The sequence below is a fragment of the Vulpes lagopus genome, chromosome 4, assembly GCF_018345385.1.
Source record: "Vulpes lagopus strain Blue_001 chromosome 4, ASM1834538v1, whole genome shotgun sequence".
NCBI classification, from domain to species: Eukaryota; Metazoa; Chordata; class Mammalia; order Carnivora; family Canidae; genus Vulpes; species Vulpes lagopus.
The window spans coordinates 86,837,380-86,860,734 of NC_054827.1; the positions used below are offsets into that span (position 1 = coordinate 86,837,380).

Genomic DNA, 23,355 nt, shown 5'->3' on the forward strand with positions numbered 1-23,355 from the left:
ACAAAGTAGGGAAGAAATGGTATGTGCCAGAAGGTTTTGGCAGCTTCCTAATCCAAGGGAAATACCATTTGTTCTGCTGATGGAAAGAGTACAAAGCTCTACATACATGGTCATTTTGTGCTTGGCCCAAGAAAGACAGGAAACGTCTCTTTTCTTTTATGCTGAAACCCACAGTGCCATTAAAGCAGGCGGTGTTTCACATGCTCGTGGTGGGTTTGTGCCACCTTGATGTAGAATGTTCAAAAGATGGCCCCGGGGAGGAACGTAACCCATAGAAACAGCTTAGTTCCTGATGCTGAGTACATAATTCACTGATAATTAGGCTTCCCTTTGGCAGTGATCTTCTCAGGTGTGGGGTTTACTTCTGTGTTTTATGTTTTGTTACGTTTCAACATATAAAAATTTCATCCTGTCGAAGATGCACTGTCATCTTCCTCTGGCTGAAACTGAGGAATCCTGGTGGTGCTACCTTATATAAGTAAAATGTCTTTGTGTACACACGTGGGTGTTTTCTCTTACAGCTCTAAAACTCCCTACTGTTAGAAAGGAACCTGAAGGCAGACATTTTGGAGACACAGGAACTGAATTTTTAGAATACTTGTTCAGTCACGTGGTAGGCCATGAAACGCTTGCTCGTGTTGCAGGTGGCTGTTCAGTGAAGATTCTATCACACTGATTCTCCTCCTGTCCCTGGCGTAGCCACAGATTCTGCTTGTAGCAGAAAGGCCCACGGTGACCATGTCTGGCCTTTCATTTTTATTGATTCCATAGTTGTTTGCTGTGTACCTGCTGTATCCAAAGCGGTGGTGGATGGGATTCGGGCCCGAGTCAGTGAATGCTGACGTAAAGCCACCCAAATTTCGAATGCTGATTCTCACCTCTTTTTCTGAGTAAGCTTTTTCTTCCTGAGTCTGTTTTTATTGGGCTTTGGGGGAGAAATGGCAGCAGCACGGCTAATTTCATCATTTATCCCTCAGGTTTTTTTCTGTATTGGCATGTCATAAATATTGGCAAATTATGTGAGGAGAAAGTAGATGACTAAATTGTAACGATAGAATATTCCCATTTAAAAATAAAATATAGGGGTGCCTGGGTAGTTCAGTTGATAAAGCATCTGCCTTCGGCTCCGATCGTGGTGATCTTGGGGTCCCCCTCTGCCCCTCCCCATGCTCATGCTCATATTCTCTCTCTCTCTAATAAATAAATAAAATCTTTAAAAAACATGACAAAAATAAAATATAGTTGTGTTTACATATATAGAAAAAAAATCACCATACCTGTAATAGTGGTGTTTATAGGGATAACTTTATTCTGTTGTGTTTGTTTATAGTAAGGTCGCATTTCTCCTGTTTTTGTATTACTAAAAAAAAAAAAAAAAAAAAACTATAAAGATATTTGACAGAATAAAATTGTGTGTTTTTGCAGATTGCTGAATGCCTAATCACACATGTGTTTGCTGCTTAGGTAAAATAGGGCTTAGATTTGCTATAAATCCGTTAATGGAAAGATGACAACAATTCTACTTAGTGTTGATAGAACTGCCACATGGTATTATTTTGCAGGGTGGGATTTTTCACCCTGTAAAGATTTTCCCTGCTACTTTGGAGTGAGAGTTAATAAATAAAACCTCACCTCTTTTGGAATTTAGAGGCTCCCCAGTGGAGGCTGATATAACTGGTTTGATATTTGCAAAAGATAATTTTCAGAGCTGACCGCAGCTATTTAAAATCTGTGTAAATGCCAAAGCAAACGTTACTGAATATTAGTAATTAAACTGCAATACAGTGGTGCCTGATGGAAGGAGGAGGCGGAAAGCAGCATCCACGCAAGGTGGGGGGGCCCTGGAGTAACCAGGTGGCCTTGGGAGCTTGCGTGATACAGGACATCAGTGAAGCGCCAGGCTGGAGGGCTGGGAGATAAGTGCTGTAATGATGTGCTGCAGCGCCAGGAGGAGTCAGCTTTCAGGACCTGGTAACCAAACGTCTTGGAGCTCCCAGAGAAGGGAGTTCAGGCCCAGTAGGGCCTGGAGATAAGGGATGCCACTGGGAGGGGGAGGCATCTCAGTTAGGTTTTCAAACCTTGACTTCCTAGGGGTGGTGTTTCTTGCCAGACTCAAGATTGAAAGGCGGGAAGATGTCATAAAAAGAGGCTACATTGAGTGGAAACTGTCATTTAAAAATGACTACAGGGCTATCTAGAATCCCTTTTTTAAAAAAGATTTTATTTATCCCCGAGAGACACAGAGAGAGAGGCAGAGACACAGGCAAGGGGAGAAGCAGGCTCCATGCAGGAAGCCCGATGCGGGACTTGATCCCAGGACCCCAGGATCACCACCTGAGCTGAAGGCAGCTGCTCAACCACTGAGCCACCCAGGTGTCCCCCTCCCCCTGTTCGATGTTCAATTAAAGTGAGCATGAGTGGGGGGAGGGCGGCAGCAGAGGGAGAGGGAGAAGCAGTCTCCCTGATGAGCAGGGAGTCCAACGCAATGTGGTCCCATACCAGGCCCCTGGGATCATGACTTGACCTATAGGTAGATGCTTATTAATCCACTGAGCCGTCTGGGCACCCGTCCTTTTTTTTTTTTTTTTTTTTTTTTAAGATTTTATTTATTCATGAGAGAGAGAGACAGAGAGGCAGAGACCCAGGCAGAGGGAGAAGCAGGTTCCATGCAGGGAGCCCGACGTGGGACTCGATCCCAGGTCTCCAGGATCAAACCCCGGGCTGAAGGCGGTGCTAAACCGCTGAGTCACCCAGGCATCTCCCCCACCCCCCATCCTTTTTTTTAAAAGGTTTTATTTTTAAGTAATCTCTACACCCAGTATGGGGCTCAAATTCACGTCCCCCAGATAAAGAGTTGCATGCTCTCCTGACTGATCAGCTGAGTGCCCCAGGAATATCTAGAGTCCTTGGTAAGGATTATAGGAAGCCTCAAGATGCACAGTATGAGCTTCACACATTTTCACTATAAGTCCCAAGATTGCTTGGGATTGGGGTTAATTTTTTTGGTAAGGTACTAGAAGGCTGATTGCACTACCTCCTCACCTAACCAGGAGCCAGCTGGCCCTACCCTCCCTGCCCCAACACATACTTGTTTAGGGTGCCCTCATGCTGGCCTCTACACTCAGTTTCTTGTTCTCTGTCCCAGGTCCTACGTCTGGGGCACTCACTCTGAGTATGTTTTGTTTTTGCTGTCGTAGTTTGAAGGAAGGGCTCAAACATAACCTTTCCAACTGAGGCTCCTCTTTCTCCAGACGCCCCTTCTGTTGTACTCAGGCATTATTGCTGTGAAGAAGTGTCACAGCTTGGACCCCATGCATAGGTTCCCCACTGGCTCTTTGTATAGGTCCATCCCTATCCCTCCTGAGACTCCCTAAAGCCTGGTCTTTGGATAGGCCCACCATCTGACACCCCTTTAGCCGCAGCCTCCACAAACTATTCCTTAATTCCCTCCTTGGTCTCTAGATTTTGGCTGAAATTGTTATTTTGTTGGCTTCAAGTCCAAACTGTCTAGTGAGGCAGGATCCTGGAGTTAATCAGCTTAAGTTCCCTTGTCATACATAAAAGGGAAACTGAGAAGCAGAGAGCCTGTTTTTGTGATTCCCCCTGCCCCCAATCTCAAGAACCCTCTCCTTGGGCTTTCCTTGCTAGAGTACTGGGAGAGGCAGGTTCATAATCATTTTTCCCCCTGGGATTGTTGAGAGTAAGGTCCTTCGGTGAGGTACAAGGATAAGCTGGATGACTTGCCTCATTATTAGGAAGTATTTGTGCTATAAAATGGTCCTGGCTATTTTGGTTTTAACTGTGCTTATGAGGAAAATATTATTTAAATGATTAGGAACTTGGGTATATAATTGGAAAACCCAAGAATCTTTATTAAATGTCAAATAACTTGCTAATTTGAAATGAAATATTCATGGAATAGGGCAGACCGTGTGGAAATAAGTACAAGGCTGGTAGCCAGAAAACTTTTAAACTGGGAGTTGGGAGTTGGCAAATCAAGGTATCTGGGGGTTTTTTGTGTCTTCTTTGTCTGCTACCTTTATTTGAGAAAGGAGGACAAGTTAAAGTAAATGGAGGAGTATACAAGCTTTGGGAGTCCGGCCAATCTGTCACCTATCAGCTAGAAGTTTTCATGGCTCTGCTTTGGAGGGTGTGTCAAGGCCTCCCCCCAGTTCATACGACTGTGGTCTCCTTTGGGAGCTATGAGTCACAAGTTACACTGTGCTTGGGAGCATAATTGAACTTCACACAAAGGGTGGGAATAGTCATGAGATCTCCCAAGGGCCCTGGGAGGGAGCAGAATCAGTCTCCAACAGGAATGTCTGTGCGTGTTCCCTAGAGATTTTCTTTGATCTAGGGGAGTTTGGCCAGTTCCCAAAGCAGCTGAAGCAGGTGTGGAGGGCCACCTGCATTTTGAATCATTCTGCCAATATGGAAGAGGCCCTGGGCATGGCAGTGATGGAGGGGAAGCATTTTTTTGTTTGTCACAGTAACAGCCAGCCACTGCCGGCTTCTTTGGAGCGGGGAGTAGAGATAGTAAACAGGCTATGACTTGTCTATACGGTGACACCCCCAACCAAATGCCATCAGTCTTCCTTCCATGCCCTACAAGAAGCAGTGGGTGAAAGTTGCTTGCACTTCAGCTCTGGAAAGCACTCTAGTTCTGCGTAATCCAGGAATTGTTGAGCAACATGTCTTGCACTCACCAAACAGATGGGTCTGAGTAATAGAATGTGGACAAGAAGAATTTCCTAGGCTTTTAAGGAGTCTGGAAAAACAATGTTTCCTTGGTAATTCGAAGAAGAGTATTTTGTGGGCAAAGGCCATGACCGAATTATAACCATATTTGATAGTAGCATGTACTTCTAGAAGCCCTCTTTCATTAATGATGAACTGAATACAAAAATATATGTATTTTTAAATTAAATCCAATTAATTAACATATAGTGTATTATTAGTCTTAGAGGTAGAGTTCAGTGATTCATCAGCTGCATGTAACACCCAGTGCTCATTACATCCTGTGCCCCCCTCAATGTCCATCTCCCAACCCCCTCCCCCTCCATCAATCATCAGTTTCCTGTGATTAAGAGTCTTTTATGGTTTGTCTCCCTTTCTGATTTCGTTGCGTTTTATTTTTCCCTCCCTTTCCCTATGATCCTGTCTTGTTTGTTAAATTCCACAAATGAGGGAGATCATATAATTATCTTTTTCTGATTGACTTACTTTGCTTAGCATATTACCCTCTAGCTCCGCCCTCATAGTTGCAAATGGCAAGATCCCATTCTTTTTGATGCCTGAGTAATTGAATACAGGTGTTTAGAAATAAGAACAAAAGCTTCCCCATTTCATGCTCTGGTGATGGAAGTAAAGTGGCAGTGGCCAGAATCAAAAGCTTTTTTCTTGAAAACATTTTATTCCAAAGAATTTAGAAAAGTGCAGTATTTATTCTAACTCTTTTAAATAAGGAATATCATCTTTCAGGTAAAAATTGCAGATGATTGATCTCTAAAAGTTACACTTTCCTCCACAGATACGATACAGCATATTTTTATTTTATTTTAAAGATTTTATTTATTCATGAGAGACACACAGGCAGAGACACAGGCAGAGGGAGAAGCAGGCTCCCTGCAGGGAGCCCGATGTGGGACCCCATCCCAGGATCCCGCCCCGAGCCCTCCAGGCATCCCAGTACAGCATATTAAATCATAATTCACATGCAGAAAATACAGCATGTGCTTACATGGAGGAGCAAAGTGTATGTGTTTGGGAAGTAGCTCTAAAATTCCTCTGATGGGGCTCCAAGTCAGGAAGCGAGGGTGCTTGGGTCTCAGTCAGCATCCATCTGTTCAGAGCAGAAATGAAAGTGACGCTATTGGCTTGGAGTGGCCCACAAAAGAAGCAGTGCACTTGGATCCCAGAGGACCTTTTTGTGAGGAAGGCTTTTTATTGTTTATTTGCATTTTATTGATCTCTCCTCCTCCAGAAAGAGGATGAGAATAAGTGGAGAAGGCTGGGTCGCCTCATGGGGTTTTTTTGGTTGAAATGAGTCTGCTAATTCCTGCTTCTCCTGTGGCTACACCCCCGCCTCCAGGCTGGCACTTAGGATGCTAGAGGCTGGGGATTGTCCTCTTTTTCAGAGTGCTCCAGGGCTTAGAACAGGGCCTTGACACATGGCAGGCCTTCAGTAAATATTTGCTAAATGAATTTATAGGGTTAGCTGGAACCCTGAGTATTGTATATATTTGTTTGCTTAAAATGTCCCCCTTTTTCCCCCTAGAGGAAATACCTTTTTTACCCCCCTGTAAGCCAGATTTTATAATATTTTACCTCTCTGGGTATAAGGAGAATGGTGGGAAGAATTTTTTTTTTTCTAATCACACTGATAGCTACTCTTGAATTTCCAAACAGAAAACTTTGTTCTGCCAAAAGCCGATAACCATAGTAAATAATTGTGACCTTTGTTTTTCATGTCCTTCCTTTTTTTTTTTTTTTTTTTTTAAAGCTGTCTCTGGGTTCTTCTGTTGGTTTTGATTCCTTCTAAGTGAGACTCCTCAAAAGTTGGGGAAAGATAAAAGGGAAATCAGAAAATCCTTTCGGCCTGGTGTTTGAGGGAGGAGAGGTAAAAACCAAGATAATAGGACCAAACATATCTTACTTCTTTATCAACAAACTTCTCTTTGCTTAAAATGATCTAATGCAATCCACAGAAAAAGACATCAACTATAGAATTGGTCAATTTTGGAATTAAGTGGGATATTGACAGACTACTTTTAAGGAGCCAGAACTGGAGTGAGCCTCCCATTAGAGCACTGGCTAAGCGTCCCAGCCTTTCCTTTGATAGGATGTAACGTGTGTGTTTATTCCTTAGCTTGACATCAACGACAAGGTCAAGTTCTGATGCTCTGCAAGGGCGATACGCAGCTCCTGAACTGGAAGTAAGTTCATTTCCTTCTTTTACCCTGCTTCATCTCTGAAGACCTATTTATATTTCAGGAAGGCTCTTTATGTGTGTTGCATCTTTATGGAGCTGCATTCCATGATCCCGTTTTTCTCCTCAGGAAAAGAATACAATTTTTGTGCAGAAAAAAACAATGTCCCAAGTATCTACAAGATACGATGGGATTAAAATGAATCTTTGCTTTTCCTCCAACAACATTAGCCTCTAGTGTGGCATTGCTGCCCATCTTCCACCAGAGACCTGGGTAGCTTTGTCAGGCTGCTGACTGCTCTTTTCTTCTGTCATAATGGAATGTGTGTGTGTGTGTGTGGGGGGGGTGGTTAACTTCTAGTCCATTCTTCTGTGTCCTTCATATATAGCATGACCATGAGATTATGTGTAATCGCTGTGCTGCAGAAGGAAAAGGGTGGACAAGGGAAGGAACAAGCATCTGCTCCGTGCCACACCACTGAGCATTGTCTATATATTAGCTTGCTTGCTTGCTTATTTAGAAATTATTTATTTATTTGAGAGAGAGCAGAGTGAGGGAGAGAGCATGAGCACGGGTAAGTGGCAGAGGGAGAAGCAGACTCCCCGCTAAGCAGGGACTCCCAGACGTGGGACTCGATCCCAGGACACTGTGATCATGACCTGAGCTGGAGGCAGATGCTTAACCAACTAAGCCACCCAGGCGTCCTACACATTAGCTTATCTAAGTGCATCAGTACCGTCAGGTGGGCACTTCACTGGGTGAAGAATTGGGAACAGGAGGTGTTCAGAGAATCAGAGTGGTAAGCAGATGCCTATCGGTCAGCAGGATGTCTGTGATTTCCTTACTTGTGCAAGTCTTCTGCTGGGGCCCTCCGTGGGACATCCACCGAGGTCAGGCAAGGTCTAGTCACATAGAGGCAGCCAGGAAAAGACTGAGCCCTGACCCCAAGAACGGAAGGAACAGGAGATTCCAGTGATGACTGAGACTTAGAGCACTTGCCACATGCCAGGCACTGTTCAAAGCACTATTTTTGTGATTTCATTGCATCCTCATAAAAACCCAGTAAGGGTTTTATCTCTGTTTTACAGAGGAGGGAGACAGAAAAGTTAGTGATGCTTCTGATTTGCTGGCATGTGGACTGTGCACTCTGGCTCCAGAGTCCATGTGGCCCCAGCGCTGCTGCCTGAGAGCTGAGCTGCTGGCTCCTGGCCCTGCTGCGCACCCGGCCTGGCCCCCGGCCCCAGGCCGCATCCTCCAGCTCTCCCTGTGTCTGTCCAGATATGGGCACCCTTCTCTGCAGCTGAGTCTCTGGGCATGGCCTTTCCTGCACCTGAGCTGGAGATGGTGACGGCTATGAAGGGTTGTCAGTCTGCCAGCAGCATTCAACAGCTCTTTCTGTCACTTAAAAAAGGAGAAAGCTCTGCTGAGGCTGAATAGGTTTACTGCCTCGCACACAGAAGAGGGGCTCTAGAAGGCAGGCGTTTGTTCTCCCCACGGCGGGTAGCCACCTGCTGAGGCCGTGTGCCGTGGCTTCAATATCCCTATTGTGTCGAGTGCAGGCTCAAAGAACAGCAAGTCTCTAAGTTAGATTTGAGAGGATGTTTTCCTTCTCATTCTAAGGAAAATGTCCCAGTGTTTCCTTCTGAACTGGAGAGCATGTAAAACGGAAGTTGGTTTGCTCTCCTCGCATCAGGTTTCACAGGCTATACCTTTGAAAGAGTTAGTAGTTTCTTATGCTAAGTTAGGCTTTAGGGGAACGAGGACCCCAGGATACGGTGTCTTGAGCCCACTGAATGGTTAGTGAGTCTTGGACTGTGTCACTTGGTCCAAGATCTGTCAAGGCCATTCCCTGTGTTACCAGTTTCCCTGATGTAGTAGGCAGACGGGCGTGGCCTTGAGGTGTGCAAGTGGGATGAAGGCTTGAGCTCCTCTATCCTTGTCCCCAGTTCTGTGTACTTTCTGTGTACTTTCTGTCAGCCAGAAAGTGCCAAGGACCCAGTACTCCACAGCTGGTCTTGCTACGTGTAATGTTTCTTACTCTGTTGACCAGAGCCCTTCTGGAGTCATGTATTAATTTTTCATAATCCAATTTTATTAGTTGTTTTTTTTTTTAAAAGATTTATTTATTTATTTATTTATTCATTCATTCATTCATTCATGAGAGGCACACACAGAGAGGCAGAGACACAGGCAGAGGGAGAAGCAGGCTCCCTGTGGGGAGTCTGATGCGGGACTCGATCCCAGGACCCTGGGATCATGCCCTGAGCCCAAGGCAGATGCCTAACCCACTGAGCCACCCAGGCGCCCCCTCCTCCCCCAACTCCTGTATTTATGTTCCAGCTCTGTCACTAAACTAGTTTTGCACTTCAGGCCAGTTATTTATTCTGCCTGCCCTCAGCTTTCTCAATTGCAAAGAGGATGATAATCCAGCAAGTAGAGCAAGTCATCATCCAGAATGAGCTCGTGAGAGTGAGGACCCGTCTCATTCCCCTTTTGTAATCAGGCTGTGTTTTCCAGAAGCAGCTGCCAAGGCAGAGTTGACTTGTGTGGTATCTATTAGGGAGAACACAGGTGGAGGGGAAGGAGGCAACTCTGGCCTGAGAGTGAAGTTGAAGGGTACTGTAGGCTGGACAAAGCCTCTGTGGGTCCTTTTGGTGCTCCAGAGCAGTATGACCCATCAGAGCTGTCGCCAAGGGTCAGAGGCTGCACCTTCATCCCCCTGCCGTGAGCAGTCCTTCAGCGTGGGTGGCCCAGGAAGGCTTGCTGTCTGGCAGGGTGCAGTGTGTGGGAGGGAAAGGCTGGGGGCCGCTCCCCGCACTCCCAAGTAGCACCTTGAAGGGGATCTCGGAGGCCCACGTCCCTGTCGCAGCAGAGCACTTGGAAGGACAGATGCTTAGCGAAATCCTTTGGACCGGATAAGATGAGCGCAGTTCAGAGCCTGCCTACAGTCACACGGCAAGACTTGGCACATCACCTGGGTGGCCACTGGGGCTTAACTGACGTGGAGGTAGAAAAGCCACCTGACGTTGTTGGGTTTGCTCTTCCAGGTAGCCCGGTGTTGTTTTTGCTTCGGCCCGGATGGAGAGGGTAAGTAGAGAACTTGAATGGTAAGAGGAAATTTTTATTCCAAAGGTGGTTTATTGTTGACCTCCTTTTCACGCTCTTTCTGAATGATTGCTGGGTTTTATCTGTTCGTGTTGGCTCTCTGGCTGGCAAGAATCAGTTTCTGTTTTGGCCTATATGTAAGTCGATTTATACAGTAAGATTTAGAGAAGGACAAAGTACAGTTTTCAAAAGAATGAAAATTTAGAAAATTTCTTGCAACTTTCTTTTCTTGGATTGGAGCGTCCCAGGGGCTTGAGAACTTTTGCCATGCTCGCTCACTTCCCTCTGAGCTTACCCTAGGTTTTCTGTGTATAAGGGCTCTCTTCTGCTCTGTTCAAAGGAATGTGATGTTACATAATTCATCCTGTTGAGGACATTTCTGTGGTTGGGTGGGGGTTTTATGCTGAGAGTGTAGATGAAGTTGTCCGAGAGTACAACTTTTCTACTCAACAGCTCCTGGGATGTAATGAGTGAGTGTGGCTTTGCTAAAGTGGCAGGCGTGCATATGTTCACTCACAGGGCTTGTGTTCACTTTGTGCTTCACAGACACTGAGGAGCAGCAGAATGTGAAGGAAGGACCGCGGGTCATTTATGATGAGAAGAGAGGCACCGTCTATAGCTATTCCTATTTCCACTTTGTGTTCTTTTTGGCTTCCCTCTATGTGATGATGACCGTCACCAGCTGGTTCAAGTGAGTGGCTCATTGTCTTAGACATTTTAGAGGGCACAGTCTTAAGAAAATCAAATTAAGTCCTATTCTTTAAGTGCTGAGACCCACTGGGTCGTAGATCCCATCTCCTGGAGTCAGTGAAACTCTTCTCCAAGTCCTGCTATGCTCACCTACACAGAAACAGTCCTGGGGTCTCAACAGTCTGTGGGCATGCTTTTAACCCTGGGACTTGGTAGTGCTCACTTGCTTAATGCAACTTTAATAAAATGAAAGGTTGGGAGTGGGGGGTGGGGTGCTGGCTGGCTCAGTCAGTAGGGTATATGACCCTTGACCTTGGGGTTAATTTGAACTCCTCGTTGGGTGTAAAGATTACTTAAAAATAAAGTCTTCTGGGAAACAAACAAAGGGTTGAGGAAGGGGAGGAGGGTGGTGGGTTGGGGTAACTGGGTGATGGGCACTGAGGAGGGCACTTGATGGGATGAGCACTGGGTGTTCTATTTGTTGGCAAATTGAATTTAAATAAAACATTTTTTAAATAAAATCTTGGAAAAAAATAAAAGGTTAACTGCTTATGGGCGGTCTTGAGGAACATAGTATAAGTAATGGAGGGAGAACTTGGAATTCTTAAGCAGTCATCTGCTTTTAAGAGAAAATACCTTTTTTTCTATTTTGCATTTTGTTTGCCTTTTTATTTTACACTTTTATTACAAAAGCTTATTTTACACTTTTATTACAAAAGTTTAAGGTTTTGTTTATTTGAGAAAGAGAGAGAGAATACGAGCTGGTGGGGAGGGGCAGAAGGAGAAGCCGACTCCCTGCTGAGCAGGGAGCCCGATACAGGGCTCATTCCCAGGACCCAGGGATCCCGGGATCATGACCCAAGCTGAAGACAAATGCTTAAATGGCTGAGCCACCCAGGCACCCCTGAAACATCTTTTTAAACATTAAAATACTAATGTGGTAATAAGGGGTAAGTAGCCCCCCGCCCCCACCCCAAGCCCCGCAGCCGGTGCTAATGTGGTATGTAAAACTCCGAATACACACAGGATAGACATTTAGGCTCACTGTGCTTTGTTTTATCCATTCATGCAGCAACTATCTGAGGGGCTCCTGTGTGCCTCACTGCTGTAAATGGCAGGCTTATAATCTAATGGAGGAGACAGACCATGATCCAAATAAAATACCCTGTGGCAGATTGCACTATTGGGGAGAAAGATGAGGAAGAGGAATGCGGAGTACCAGGTGGGGTTTGGAGATGGTGGAGATAGCAGAAGGCTTCACTGGGGAGATTTTTCCAGAATATGATTTTTCCCTTCTTCTAAGGGAGAAGAGAGGAGGGAGCTTCTAATGTATCCGTAGTGGTTCTAATGCTTTGATGATTCCTGGAAAGTTTTGGTGTGGAAAACTTATAGGATGGAGGGAGCCATAATTAATAAGGCAGAAAATAACAGATGCTGTCGAGAATGTGGGAAAAATTAGAACCCTTTACAAAACCTCCTGCTAGGATTGTAAAATGGTGCAACCACTTTAGAAAAACATTTTGGCAATTCCTCAAAATGTTAAGCCACAGTTGTAGTATGATGTGGCTGTTCTAATCCTGGGTAAATACCCAACAGGGGCAAAAGTATGTCCACACACAAGCTTCTACACACATTCATAGCAGCATCACTTACAACAGCCAAAAAGTAGAAACCACCCAAATGTCTATTAGCTGATGAATGGATAAACAAAATATGCTGTCTCCACGCAATGGAATATTACTCAGCAATAAAAAGGAATCAAGTATTGAGCCATGCAACAACATGGCCTTAAAAACCTAAATAAACCTTAAAAACCAGTCATACGAGGCCACATGATTCCATTCCTATGGAATGCCTAGAATAGGCAAATCCACAGAGATAGAAAGTAGATTAGTGGATGCCAGGCTCTGGGAGGAAGTGGGCAAATGGCATGAGCTGTATCTGAATCGAGCTGTTGGGGAAAAAACAAAACCAAGAGAGGCTGGAGGGGACCTTCTCCCCGCCTGTTCTCTTCTTGCTCTGACCACAGTTGGCTCTCGTTTCCACAGCTATGAAAGTGCCAACATTGAAACCTTCTTCAGTGGAAGCTGGTCCATCTTCTGGGTCAAGATGGCGTCCTGCTGGATGTGTGTGCTGTTGTACCTGGGGACCCTGGTTGCTCCCCTCTGCTGTCCCTCTCGGCAGTTCTCCGTGTGATGGGGATCCAAGCAGGCCTGCAGCCTGGAAGTGATGTCATTTGAGCAAGTGTCCCAGGGGTCTGAGCAGGGACTGGTGCTTTGTGAAAAGCTGTCATCCTCTGGCTGGTTTGAGTGGGTCTGATAAAGGCTTTCAGGGGGGGGGGAAATGACCTGATTAGCTTTTGAATTTGGAAAATCAAAAAGAAGTAACCATGTTAACCCAAAAGAATTGAGATTTTTCAACCAAGCGGATCCTGAATGATGATATAGTTTGTGTTGTTGTATCTTAGCCCTAAAAACTGGAATAGAAATTAGCTAGTATTTTCCTCCTGTATGTTTTCACCAAAACAGAGTTTGAGGCATGACAGGGATCAATCTTACCTTGTCATTCTTATCCTTCAAATAGAAAAACTTGCCAAAATCTTGAGCCCTCAGCCTGGGGCGGAATGTAGACCCCTCTCACACACCTCGGCCAGGAGCCATCCCCAGCGGGCTCTGCAGATGGCACTTGTCCTGCAGGCTCCTTGCTCATTTGGTATATTTATAGGGTACAAGAGGAAGCACCTGCTTTTAACTCCACCCTTGTGCTGTTTCCTCCTGGCCCCCACATATTTCCCTTTGGAGCTGTGATGCTGGGAATCATAGCTTCACTCTTCTGTCCTGGCCCTTCCCAGAGGTTCCCCTCATCCTTCCCAGGCTTGAACATCTTTGCTATAATGTGAAAAAGCACAATTTACCATCACTACCATGTGGTCCCCCATTGTATTATTACTGCCCGATCCGAGTTACTGCAATAATTGTGACTCCTTTTATAGTGTTATTCATGTGATTATAGAACAGTATTCATGTCTTTGCCTGAGCGACGGAGGGCTATAGTTCTTCCTTGTTTGTGCTATTAATATTAATAACACTCTAGGACCTTACCCAAAAGGCTTCTTCACGGAAGTCTGCTGCACCCTTCTTTTAGTTATAAAAGTCAGCTGGCGTCTCTACCACCTTGAGGCCTTTGAAATTGTAAAAGCAAAAGGGCTCTTGTTTCCTGGATCTGGAGTGTGGCCACAGCGTTCATATCCACGGTGGTGTGCTGGAGTGGATCGGCCGGGGGAGGAGCCCAGGCAGCACTTCACCCTGGGCTGACCAGATAAGGCCTATCGTACAAGTTGTAGAAGTGGCCAGATATACTCAGAAGAAACGGTGGGGGGGGGGGGGGGGGGGGGGGGGGGAGGGTATTTAATTAAGCCATAAACAGCATCCATGGAGATTTCCAAAAGTATGTACTTGTAATAGGCATAAGAGATTTGTCTTGAGGCGGCTGCCCAAGAGATGACTGTGTTCAGTGGTGACGTGTCCTCGGTCAGTGAAGAGTTTTCTCGGTGGAAAGTCTGTTAGAGACCTCAGTTGAGACCCGCTGGGGATGCTCCTTTGAGTGTCTCCTGCAGGGTAGAAAGGGTCCTCTGGAGCTCGCTGGCACAGGGGTCTGTGTGTGCCCTACTGAGCTGGGCAGCACTGGCTTCCCATGTGCCAAAATGCTGGTGTAGGGAATTAGTCAAATTCTTCATTTCTACTCCTTTGTCCCCCTCCCGGGAAAATAAGCAGGGAAATAAATTCCGGGAACATATTACTCTAGAATCTTGCCTTATTTATAATCTTTGAGCTTCTGTTTTTAAAGGCACTCGTGTATGGGCGAGAGCCTTATTTTGTAACCTTTATTCAATTTCTTTTTTGAGGCCAAGAAGCTCTGAGCTTGGTGGTTGAAAGGTCCTCTGGTGTCACACAATGGATAGCCACCACGCGCGGCCCCCATTAAGCCAGTGGGACTGGGAACTCCGTGGGTTGGGGACAGAAGCTGCCTCAGTGGCTGTGCAGTGACGCAGGGCTCTGGGTAAGCTGGGATGGGCTTCAGGAAAGACCATGAGAAGAGTAGATCGAGAGCTGGGCTGCTGGCTTCCTAGTGTTTTCTTCCTGCTAGGCTCTGGCTGGTCTGGGCAGCCAGCTCTGTGACTTTAGAAGTGGCCCCCAGGGCAGGTCACACAGGCCAGCTGACGAGGCTCCTGTTCCTTGGCTGGCCTCTGTTGGCGGGCTTCCCCTGCAGAAAGCAGCTCAGGGAAATGGAAAGGAAAGGACGTTCATTGCCAGTGACAGGGCCCTCAGAGCTTCTCTTTGGCTGGCCCAGCCGGCAGCTTAAAATTTGGTTTGTGTCCCAAAGTTCTTCTTGAAGTTTAGTCTGACTCAAGAGGAAGAGATGCGGTCACTCTGATTTTTATTCTCAACTGAGAATTTAAGAAAGTATCTGAATGACGAGGGAGAGGTGGATATACTCTAACAGCTGAGGGCATAGAAATAAGTTGACTCTAATGATTATTAATTGTAATGAACAATTCTCAGGTGATGAGTCCATGTTTGTGGGTTTAAAGAACCTACATTCTTGTGCTATTGTGATTTAAGAAACTGGAAAAATTGTGCCAATTGCTTTGAGTTGCTGTAATGATGGTGTTCATTTGATAAATTCACTGATCTCTTTTTAAAATAATTTTGCTTCCTACAACTTTTTGTACATGATTTTGAAAAAGTACATTCCCAGTAGCTGCTGGTCAGACTCCTTTAGCAACGCAAGTGCAAGAAGTTTTTAAAGAACTCTATGTGTATGTTTCTTCTGTGCTATTCCTTCAGTGTGGAAATGTTTTCCCTTCTTGTTTTCATGAATAAAAACACTAAGTGGGGGAAGGGATTCTTCTGGGAATGTTGCTGTAGACCTAGATATGTCATCTGACTAGAGATTTGTCTGTCAAAAACTTTGGAAACCCGAATTTGTCCTTACTGGGTTGAGTTTTTGTGATACTGGTTGGTTGGGTTTGCTTTTGTCCTCTTGGCTTCTTGGGAAATGGCTTGAAAGAATTGTTCCCCAGAGGTGTTGGGGGTTCTTTCGTGGAGTAGATGGACTGTGTGCATGTGGGCTGTTGGAAGGTGGGGTTACTAGAGATTTGGGGTTCTGGTGCCTATCAGGAATAGCCAATGGTTGGGTCCCTACACCTCATTTTCTATTTCCAGTTCCTCAGAGGATCCTTCATTCCGGATGACCTTTGTGTAGTGCTAATCCACACCCCCACCCCATATCATCCCCCTCTGCCTATTTAAGATTGTATACTTATTTAATTTTAGCCAGAAGTTTATCATCATTGGTGCTTCATGTTACCCTGCAAAGGGAATTCCAGAGCCTGTGTTTAAGTCACCTTGGCTTTATTCTCCTTTGACTGCCTTTCTAAGTAGCATTTCATTTTGGTGTACATTTGTGTTCTATTCCTCTTGGAAATGAGAGCAGTTTTAACCTGTAACTAAGAAGGATGTGACCTTGGGCTAAGACCCTGCCTGTCTGGAGAGATCCCTGGGTCCTCCTCAATCAGGGACAGTGCAGTAGTCACTCAGCTCGTGGAATTCTTTGTAGGATACTCTCCTAATCGAAGTAATAACTCCCTCTGCTTTGTTCTTAAGGCTACCGTGTTTCCCGCCGTCTTTAAGATGCGTGTAAAGCCTTACACACTCAGCCAGTGCTGCATTTCCGGCCGAGCTGGGCTCTCTCATGCTGGACCTGCCTTCCAGAGCTAGGGAGCCACTTATACACATCCTTCAAACTAATGCTGGTCGCTCTAAGGATCTTTATCTTTTTAAGATTTTCTTCCTCAGTAAATCACTTACAGAGGCATTCATTTTGAAAGGGGGAAATATTTGGCTTTTACCAAAGAAGGTATTTTGTTTCTGTTTAAGCAAAATGCCTTCGGAAGAACTTAATTGGGTAAGGTAGATAAAAAATGCATATGTCCACATCCACTTCTGTAGGAGTTTAATCATAGTTATGTGAGTAAAATGATGAACAACTCTTTAAGGTAATCCTCTGGGTGAAGGATCCTGGGAAATTCTCTCAGGTAAAGAAAGTTTGCAACAGATGTATAATATATGTCTTGAGAGTTATTTATGAGAAATTTAAGAGGATTGTTTTGCTTTTCTATATTAAAGATTTAAGGTTTTTTTTTTTTTTACTTTGCAAAAACAAATTCTACAAAAGTTTTATAATTGTAACATTGTTAATTCTTAGAACTTTTTCGAAACAATTACCTGTAGCCAAATTATGTGGTTATGTTTTGCTCTGCTAGGATTTGAAATGTAATATGTGTGGTAAATTTACTGTTTGAAATTTATAATAGTCTTGGATATGGTTAGAGTTTTGGTAACTTTTTAAAAAATTGTTCCTTCTTCTAGTCACAAAAGCAACTGTGGGTTTATATTTGTTTTTTGAATGCTAATTTTTCTATGAAGCGTCTGAAGTTGACCAGTCTTTTCCTATGTAGAAAACTCAAAACTTGTTAACTCTGTACTTTAATAAAATTTAAAATGGAAAACTCCGTTGCTGCTGTTGTTGTTGCTGCTGCTGTTTTCATTTTTTGTTTTTTTTGTTTTGTTTTGTTTTGTTTTGTAATTTAAAGTGCTCCTGGTAGTGTTTTCCGAAGATTGGTTGCCTTCAGATGTTAATCATTTTTCTCTCAAGCTCATAAAATCTTTTCTGATACTTGAGAATGAAAATATAAACATGAAAACTCAACTCTTGTTTCCTTCACCTCTGAAAGCTTCTGTGAACTGCTTCCTTTTTCTGATTCTTCAGCTAGTGTTACACTATCTTAAATATGAGAAATAGAGTAGGTCTCTAAGGAAAGTAGTAGAAGTCTTCCAAAGATTTGGCTTTCCTAGACCTTTTGTATTTTCCCTGAAAATGTAGGTTTGAGTGGGATGGCATTGTGTCATTAGACCAATTTGGGAAGAATGGACATTATAACATTAAGTCCTCTGATCTAGGGTTATTTTTCATTCATGTCGGTTTTTAAAATTTTCTTTAGTAGCCTGGTATAGTATTTCTACTTTTATTAAAATATCTTTGTGTGAAATTTAATCTTGATTCTTCTAGTCCTTTTATTATTAAACATCCAGTTTCCTGAATGTTTAAATTATGCATATCACATAATGTAAAATTGACATCTTAGCCATTTCAAAGAGTACGGTCAGTGGTGTTAAGGAAACTCCTGCTGTTGTGCAACCAAGCTGCAGAGCTCTGCTCATCTTGCAAAGCTGAAGCACTGTACTCATTAGACCGCAACTTCCCACCAGCCTCGGAACACCACTATTCTACTTTCTGTCTCTGTGAATTTATCATTTGCTTCATTTTGACCCTTTTGCTTCTTCCCACATAGATGCTGATCCTGTTCAGGTCTTCTGGCTCACTTGCACTTTGGGGTTCACAACCCACTTTTTGTTGCAATGTTGTCCATGCGGTTTTGGTTGTGCTAATTATTCTGCTTTTATGGGGGGAATTCAGGAATATCTAAAATCTCTGCTTCTGTCATTGCCATCATTTCTTCCATTCACTCTTGAATTGAACCCATTGCACCGTGGCTTTACACACACCTTTTCCCTGAAACTGCTTTTTTAAGTCATTGATAACCTCTGCGTTGCAGAATCTGTTCTCATCTTACTTGGTTTATCAGAAGCACTTGAAAGTATTAACTAAATTACCTTCTTCACATTTCACTGGTATTTATACACATCCCATGTTTTGAAAGGAATTGTCTGGTATTGTTTTCTTGTCCCTGTTCCCATTGTACTTAAGATCAGAAAAGGCAGATAACTTCTCAGTTCCCAAGTCTCTGCACTCACAGATCCACACCCAAGGAACCACCCCCGGGAGCATTGTCTACAAGTGGACGTGACTCCATTCTTAACTCAGCACCACTTTCTGGATCATCCTTTCATCTTCCATAAGGCCTGATTTGCAGCTAAATAGTTTGCTGCTTCTAGCCCATAATGACTGGGAGTCAGTGACTTTAGTTTGAATGAAACTGTCTGAATGTAAACTGGTGGTGCTTTTACTGAGTTCTTTTAAAAACATTGTATTCTGTGTGACTCTTAATGGGATTCACTAGGTCAGATAAAAACTATCTCCATTAATCTTTTCCAGATATACCTTCTCTACTTTCAGCTGCAGGTCCGAGTGCTGTGTGAAAATACTCCTATTCCTGCAGAAGCCTTTTGTGTAGCCAGGAGGATGTAAGAATCACTCCCTTAAATCTTTCTGAGGTTTTAGCAGAGAGGGCTTTACCTTGACCCCACATTTTACTAGTTGCATCTGAGAAATGATAAGTAGCTAGCTAATAAAATAGTGCTGTTGAAAATATTTCATTGAGTGTGTTCAGATGTGTTGTTAAATGAAAAATAATTTAGAGAACTGTTGCAGTGCAACGCAAGTCCTGTGTGTATCTGAACTGTTAAAGAAGAAAATTATCCTGACACTCGTTAAAACAGCAAGGAAGATTTTATTCGGGACTTTAGCCATTAGAGTTTTACAGCAGGACAGAGATCAGGCTGTTAAAAGTGACTGTAGGCCTAGAATGGAGTTGTTCACGCTAGGCTCCACGTCACCAAACAGACATATAATTTTGGTTCTCTCTCCCAGAAATCCTACACCAGTTAATCAGGAATCATGAGCCAGTTCATCAGGAGTCCCCTTATGAGCAGTAATTAGGTAATCTGCCTCACTGATGCCCGCCATCCCTGAAGGAAAATAATCTTACAATAACCAATCCATGTCTTTGCCTAGTATAACTTCCTTGTGCCCCCTCCCTTCTGTCTCTTTCCGATTTCCAATTTTGTACGGCTCCTTGGAGCTCCTTTCTGTCTGCTAGATTGGATACTGCTTGATTTGAATCCATTTTTTAAAAAAACTCTCAAATTTTTAAATATGCCTCAGTTTATCTTTTATAGACTGAACTCTGAATACACCAAGGACAAGTGGGGTTGTAGAGGCAAAAAGCAGAGGGAGGGGGTCAGTGGATGGACATTGTAAGAGGAGAGATCAAGGGTAGGAGGATTCTTGCTAAACTGACCTAACCAGATTCTTGCTACAGGCAGCTGGGGATTTATACATCAAAGGTGAATGATGACGAATATGAACAGATACCAAGGGTGGGAGGATTCTTGCTAAGACTGGGCTCTGCGGGCCTGGCAAGGACAGGATGGACACAGACAGTCCAGGCCTACTCAAGAAAAGAGCCCAAAAGAGCCAGACTACAGTTTGGTCAGAGAGGAGAGAGACCTTGTCAGAACTTGTGCACAAGCCTGCACATCCAGAAAATGTACCCATTGCTCATCTCCACATAGCATCACCCTTCTGGAAATTTGGGCTTGGAACTGTAGATACAGCTGTAGAGTGGCTGCTGTCTTAAACCGAGGAGGTGAGGAACTTTTTTTACAGATTTATTTATTTTGAGAGAGAGAGTTGGTGGGGTTGAGAGGGAGAGAATGTCAAGCAGACTCCTCGATGATTGCAGACCTGCTTGACCTCACTACTGTAAGATCATGACTTGAGCCAAAACCAAGAGGCAGACACCTAACTGACTGAGTCACTCAGGCATCCCAAGGGGGTAGGAAACTTAAAAGATATTTTTAGTGACTTTGTAGGTATTATGGACACCGGGAAGAAGCCAGCTTGCAGGAGAGCTACAGGATTGAAGCAGACCTGCAGAGGAGCTGTTGTGAAAGAGAAGGGGGAGGCAGAGAGAGAGAGAGAGAGAGAGAGACAATGGGCTTCTGCATGTCCTATGGTGTCCAGTCCCCGGCTCTAATCCATTCTGGAATTCCAGTTTAATACGATAATGGTAGTTCATGTTTCTGGAGCCCTTGACGTGTGCCTGGTGTAATCATCACAAAGATCCCATGGCCCTTTTCTTTCTTTCTTTTTTTAAATATGTACTATTTATTTATTATTTTTTTAAAGACTTTATTTATTCATGAGAGAGAGAGAGGCAGACACAGGCAGAGGGAGAAACAGGCTCCATGCAGGGAGCCCGATATGGGACTCGATCCCGGGACTCCAGGCTCATGCCCTGGGCTGAAGGCGGTGCTAAACCACTGAGCCACCTGGGCTGCCCCCAATTTACCTTTTCAGGTCAATTTTTTCTCTTCATATGTAGAGCTTTCTCTTGGTGAGGATTTGCATATGAGTAATCCACTGGGCCTCAGTGTCTTAAACAACTGAGTTTTTGGTTCAGTTTCTCAAGGACTTTACACCACAGGCCACTGTGAATTTCTGGCTCTTCCTTTGTGGCCCTCAGAGGCTACTTTGTAGATCCATCTTCTATATATTCTAGGCAGAAGACCAGGATAGGGCTCAGGGCTCCCTGGAGAGAAGCACATTGCATAGTTTAGGGCAAGAAATATGAGGGTCTAGAATATTCTGTTACTGCCAATAAACAATACTTACAAAGACTCTGATGACAAAGTAAGTTATATCTAGTAATGAATTTTATCTAGAAATAAGTTCTGTAATCATAATAGTATGTAGTGTATTTTTCTTCTTTTTAGGGTGAAAAGGTGAATAAGGAGACTAATTTGACTTATAATAAGTCTAATAATAATTACATAATAACTAACAATCATAATTATATATAATTAATAATTATGATTAATTATATTAATATAATTAATAAGTCAATTCATAAGAAGATATAGATAATTAAGTTTGGAGTCACTGTTTAAATGTTTAAGTTACAATTCATTAAATTTATATGGTTAAACTTTTTAGATTTAGTGTGTTTTAAATGTTTAGAAAGAGTCCATAGAAATGTGAACCTATGTTTTTGGGATTTTGAAGGACTTGAAAAAATGAAATATATTAGATGATTTGAATTTTCTAAAACTTAATTTTAAAAATTTGATAAATATTTGGGTATACTTTATATCAAATTTATAAGCCTAATCAGTCAGGCTTATACATTTATTAATCTAAACAAAATAAAATTAGATAATAAAATATGAACACAAAGCCCATCAATTTGTAAACAAAATTACATGAGTTTAAAGGCTTAGAAATTCAGTTTTAAAATACATTATTTAAATATATAAAATGTAAGTTGAAACTCAACTTACTTATTTCAGTGCCTGAAAGTTCTCTTTCAGACATAAAAACTCAGATGACACTTTGGGTGTATCAGTCAGTGTAGGGCTAAGTTCCCCCGTGGTAACAAACAACTCCAAAAGTCTCTCTCAGTGGTTTGCAGTGACTACAGTTCTGTTCTCCTTTTTTTTTTTTTTTTTTTTTTTTACAGTTCTGTTCTCATTCATGTTTCATGTCAGCCATGGGCTGTCTGTAGTTCCGTTTAGTTCTGGTTGCTCTGGGAGCCAGGATGAGGCAGCAGCCTCTATTTGGGACTTTGCTGATGAAGGGTAGCAGAACATGTCACACCTAGATATGCCAGTTTGCATAAGGATTATTTTGAACTAAAGGTAATTGAGAAGAAACAGAAGAAAAGCTCTGCTTTCTCCCTATTTGCCTGAAAGCAGGGCATAAATACACAGCTATCACCCATCTTCTCTGTACAAGAAAGGAGAAATGTTAATCCCTGGAGACAACTTTGGACCCTTAGCAATAGAGGAGGCACTGACTTAAATCTGTATAAAAACGCTTACTCTTGTTTTTCATGCTCTTTCTGGTTACCTGTGGGAATAGGTCTCCCCTACACACACCCCCATCCACTTTTCTTTCTTGTATCTTTAGATGAAGATGTTATTTAAGCCTGAGATGTAACCCGTTTCTGAGAGTTACTTATTTTATCCTGGGCATCTTCCATGTATACACAAGGTATATAGAATGATGAGTAGCAGACGTGTCACTTGGACATACTGATTTTTTTGAGCTGTAGGTACTCTAAAAAAAAAAAAAAGCAAAGCAGGGAGAAGCTTTCTCTGAACTCCCTTTGTCTGCCTAAAGACAGACCCCCTCCAAAGAGAACTTGGTTATTATAAATCCCCTCCCTGGGATTTTCACCAACTAGAGAGGATTGATTTTTATCACAGAAGAGACTAGAAGAGGAACTCTCCCAAACCATCATACCTCCCATCCATTCTCCTAAGGGCCCATTCAAGTTTCCTAAAAATCATTTACTTTCCCCTAAGAAGCCTACATCCCACCCCGCACACATCTTTTCCTATTAAGATGGTATTTAAGCCTGAATTCTAAGCTGCCTCAGGGAGTTACTCATTTTCCCCTGTGTATCTCCCATGTGTACGTGAGATACACATATTGATAAACTTTTGTTTGTTTTTCTCTTGCTAATCTATCATTAATACAGGAGTCTAAGCCAAGAACTCAAGGGTAGAGTGAAAATTCTTTTTCCTTTCCTATGACACATCAACAAACTTCTGTTTGTTCCGTTTTTCTTTTTAATCTCTTTGCTATAGGGACTCCAGTCTAGAACCTGGAAGGGTAGAGGGGAATTATTTTTTCTCCCCTACACTGGTCTCATGGAAGAAAGAGAGAAGATGGCATAACCACATGGTGATTCCTAAGTCTTCTGTTTGGAGGTGGTGCACATTTTTGTTACCACCACATTGCTCAAAGCAAGTCCTAAGGTCAC

General features: G+C 43.3%; 1 protein-coding gene across 1 annotated transcript in view; it reads left to right on the top strand.

Moving 5' to 3' along the window:
• Positions 1-17,295, top strand: part of SERINC5 (serine incorporator 5) — a 103,523-nt gene extending 86,228 nt beyond the window's left edge. The window contains exons 9-12 of the mRNA XM_041752795.1: positions 6,869-6,935; positions 9,977-10,016; positions 10,581-10,725; positions 12,773-17,295. Of these exons, the coding sequence (XP_041608729.1) occupies positions 6,869-6,935; positions 9,977-10,016; positions 10,581-10,725; positions 12,773-12,920 (400 nt within the window). The 3' untranslated portion in view covers positions 12,921-17,295. The remainder of the gene's footprint in view (positions 1-6,868; positions 6,936-9,976; positions 10,017-10,580; positions 10,726-12,772) is intronic.
• The last annotated feature ends 6,060 nt before the right edge of the window (positions 17,296-23,355 follow it).